This window comes from Malus domestica, chromosome 08, assembly GCF_042453785.1.
Source record: "Malus domestica chromosome 08, GDT2T_hap1".
Taxonomy (NCBI): Eukaryota; Viridiplantae; Streptophyta; class Magnoliopsida; order Rosales; family Rosaceae; genus Malus; species Malus domestica.
The window spans coordinates 8,862,621-8,865,601 of NC_091668.1; the positions used below are offsets into that span (position 1 = coordinate 8,862,621).

General features: G+C 36.3%; 1 protein-coding gene across 1 annotated transcript; it reads left to right on the top strand.

Annotated features, from left to right (window-relative positions):
- The first annotated feature begins 1,033 nt into the window (after positions 1-1,033).
- Positions 1,034-2,586, top strand: LOC114826510 (uncharacterized). The gene has a single exon (XM_029106913.2). The coding sequence runs from the start codon at positions 1,266-1,268 to the stop codon at positions 2,304-2,306; it is 1,041 nt and encodes a 346-aa protein (XP_028962746.1). The 5' UTR covers positions 1,034-1,265; the 3' UTR covers positions 2,307-2,586.
- The last annotated feature ends 395 nt before the right edge of the window (positions 2,587-2,981 follow it).

Below are 2,981 nucleotides of genomic sequence, written 5' to 3' on the forward strand. Positions count from 1 at the left end.
ACGATATTATATGAATCGAGAAAAAATTGAACTTAAATACGAAAATACGTAACATTCTTTAATCAACTTAATTGAATTTGCAAACGAAACATGAATTAGTTTAGAATACATCCCCTACGTTGTGGTGACAATCATCATGCCAATTAATCTGCATAGTTAGCTTTATTTTTCCTTAAACTTTACTTCATCATCATCTCGAATGGGAAACCCAAAAGGATAAAATAAAATGTAAAAAAAAAAGCGAATTTTACATGTTTTATTATAGAGAAGAACTCTCTCAAAATTGAAACTTTCTATGAACTCTCTGTCATCTTATGTTTTTTATACGATATTTTATAATATTAGTACGAAAATTAACGTTAAACTGTGAAGTGACAAAGAACTCATGCAAAAAATCCCACTTTTAAGATAGCCCTTGTAACATTTCTCCTTACCATATTTCTCAAGCAACCCTAGGTATGTTCCCCATGATTATGACACATTATACTAACCTGCATCATATTTTGTTCATATCATTCGGCTGGGCTTTATAAACACATGCCAAACTTATAGCCATAATTAATCCCACATCTCAGGTGAAAGCAAAGCAATCGACTACGTTGACTGCATGCATTGTGGTCAAACCAAATAAACTTGGAGGCAAAGAAACACAGGTGAAACGTGAAATGGGTAATGCAGTTCATTGCGCCATGAGTTTTACTTTAATATAAATAGACCTCACCATCATGTAAAGAAAATTTTATGAGTATAAAAAATGCAAGACATTTGACGTATTGCATTACGTGTTACATATAATAAAATGAACAATACAGTTTAACATGCGCATTTAATTTTAATTAATATGTTGTCATGTTGATGTTGCTACGTCTATACCCTCCATTAATTTCAAGGAAAATTTATTGTAATAAGAAAACACAAAAAACAAAAAGAAATGATGAGAGTTTTGGCATGTGATGTTTTAGTGTTTATAGCACAAGTAATAATAGAAAATAAACCATGATTTAAAAAATAAATAAAATAAAATAAACCATGATTAGCCACAAAGTATTAAAAGGCGGCTCCAGATAAATCATTAATCTAATCCTTGTCTTAATGTGATGGTCATTGGTCAACAAACTCAACCTTCTATTGTAATTTCTATGTTCCTTCCTCTACTTGTACTCCATATATATGATTCACCTTTGTCTTTTCATTTTTCAGTCTCTCTCAAAAACCAAACTCTCCCAACACAAGAAGCAAAGCAAAATATAGATTGATCATTATCCATGGAGGTGATAATACCAAGTAGAGCAGCCATGGATTTCGACTTCAACAGCGCTCGATCCTCGCAGTCTGTGACTGAGCCTTCGACACCAAGGCGGTTTGGGGACTTCTACATGAGTGCACCAACAAGCCCAACTCGGATGTCCGAGTTTTATAGGGATTTTGAGGAGTTTTCCAACATGAGTAACTGGGAAGATGATGAGGCAGCATCTCAAGCAGCCACGCCAAAATCGCCTAAATCGCCTAAACGTGAGGATGACTTTGGATTCGATGACTTTGCTTTTGATGTTGGTGAAGATGTACAAAGAACTTCTCTTTCAGCTGAAGAGCTTTTCGATGGCGGCATCATTAGACCCTTTAATAAGCCTCCACCCACTCCATCATTTTTCCGTCAGGTTCTGTCACCTAGACGGAAAAAGGGTAAAGAATATCCGAAGACCCAAATGGACAACACAACAAGAAGAAGCGAGAGAATAAGCGAACAACAACAAAGAGGTAGAGAGAGAACTCCAGCAGCCTTGTCATCCTCCCTTTCAGGCCGAAGAGCGACAAGATCGGTATCACCTTTGAGGGTCTCCGAGTACCAATGGGTAGAAGAAGAAAAACAAAACCAACAGCAGCAACGGAAGCAACAACAAAACAACAAGCAGTTAACTCCCAAAGCTATGTTTACATCCTGCACAGATTCTAAGGCTTCAAGAAAATGGAAACTAAAGGATTTTTTGTTGTTTCGAAGCGCCTCGGAGGGAAGAGCCACAGATAAAGATCCATTCACGAAGTACTTAACTTTGTTTAGGAAAAATGAAGACGTGAAGAACTCCAGCTTCAGGTCAATAGACAGCCCGGCCTCAGTTTCGATCTCGAGGAGAAGAGGGCCGCCAGTTTCAGCTCACGAGTTGCATTACACTGCGAACAAAGCAGTGTCTAATGATATGAAGAAGAAGACCTTCTTGCCTTACAAGCAGGGCATTTTGGGCAGATTGGCCTTCAATCCCGCGGTCAGTGCCCTTGCCAATGGCTTTGGGTCTCTTTCAAGAAAATGAATATCGATCCCCAATTGATGATTTGATTTGTTCTTGAGAAACTTTTTTCTTCTCCTTTTTGTTGTAAAGTTGGTTATTTGTTGCTAATTAGCAGTGTAGAATATTCATACATGAGAGGAGAATGGTTGATGGTGGTGTGCAGTGAAAAATCACAAACATAAAGAAACATCTGCCCCATTACTGCGCATATACACAATTCTTAATTTCTTTGTTTGATCTCAAAGTTTGTAATTGGAAAAATACATACATATACTGGAAAAAGCGTAGATTTAACAATTCATACATGAGACCTTTTGTCGTCATCTAAATTGGTATTATTAATTTGCACCATAACTAATGTTTCTGACCCCAGATCAGCCTTAATCCATATTTGAAGATTATCAAGTTCGAATGATTCGAACTTGGATTATTGGATTAGAAGTCTTGTTAATTATATCAGATCTGGTTCAAACCTGAATCAAAATCCGATCTATTGTCAGATCTAACCACAGAAGTAGGATTAACTGCTCTTAACCATTTTAACTACAAATCTAGCTTAGTGAAATCGAATGTGAACATTTTAACTTTAAAGAAAGTATAGACTTCATAATTGATTATCCTAATTCAACAATCTAGAAGTCAATGCGTCATGGTATATAGGATTAACTGCTCTTAACCATTTTAACTACAAATCTA

What these genes read in the sequence shown, in the direction of transcription:
- LOC114826510 (XM_029106913.2), top strand. Translation starts at nt 1,266, where the DNA reads ATGGAGGTGATAATACCAAGTAGAGCAGCCATGGATTTCGACTTCAAC.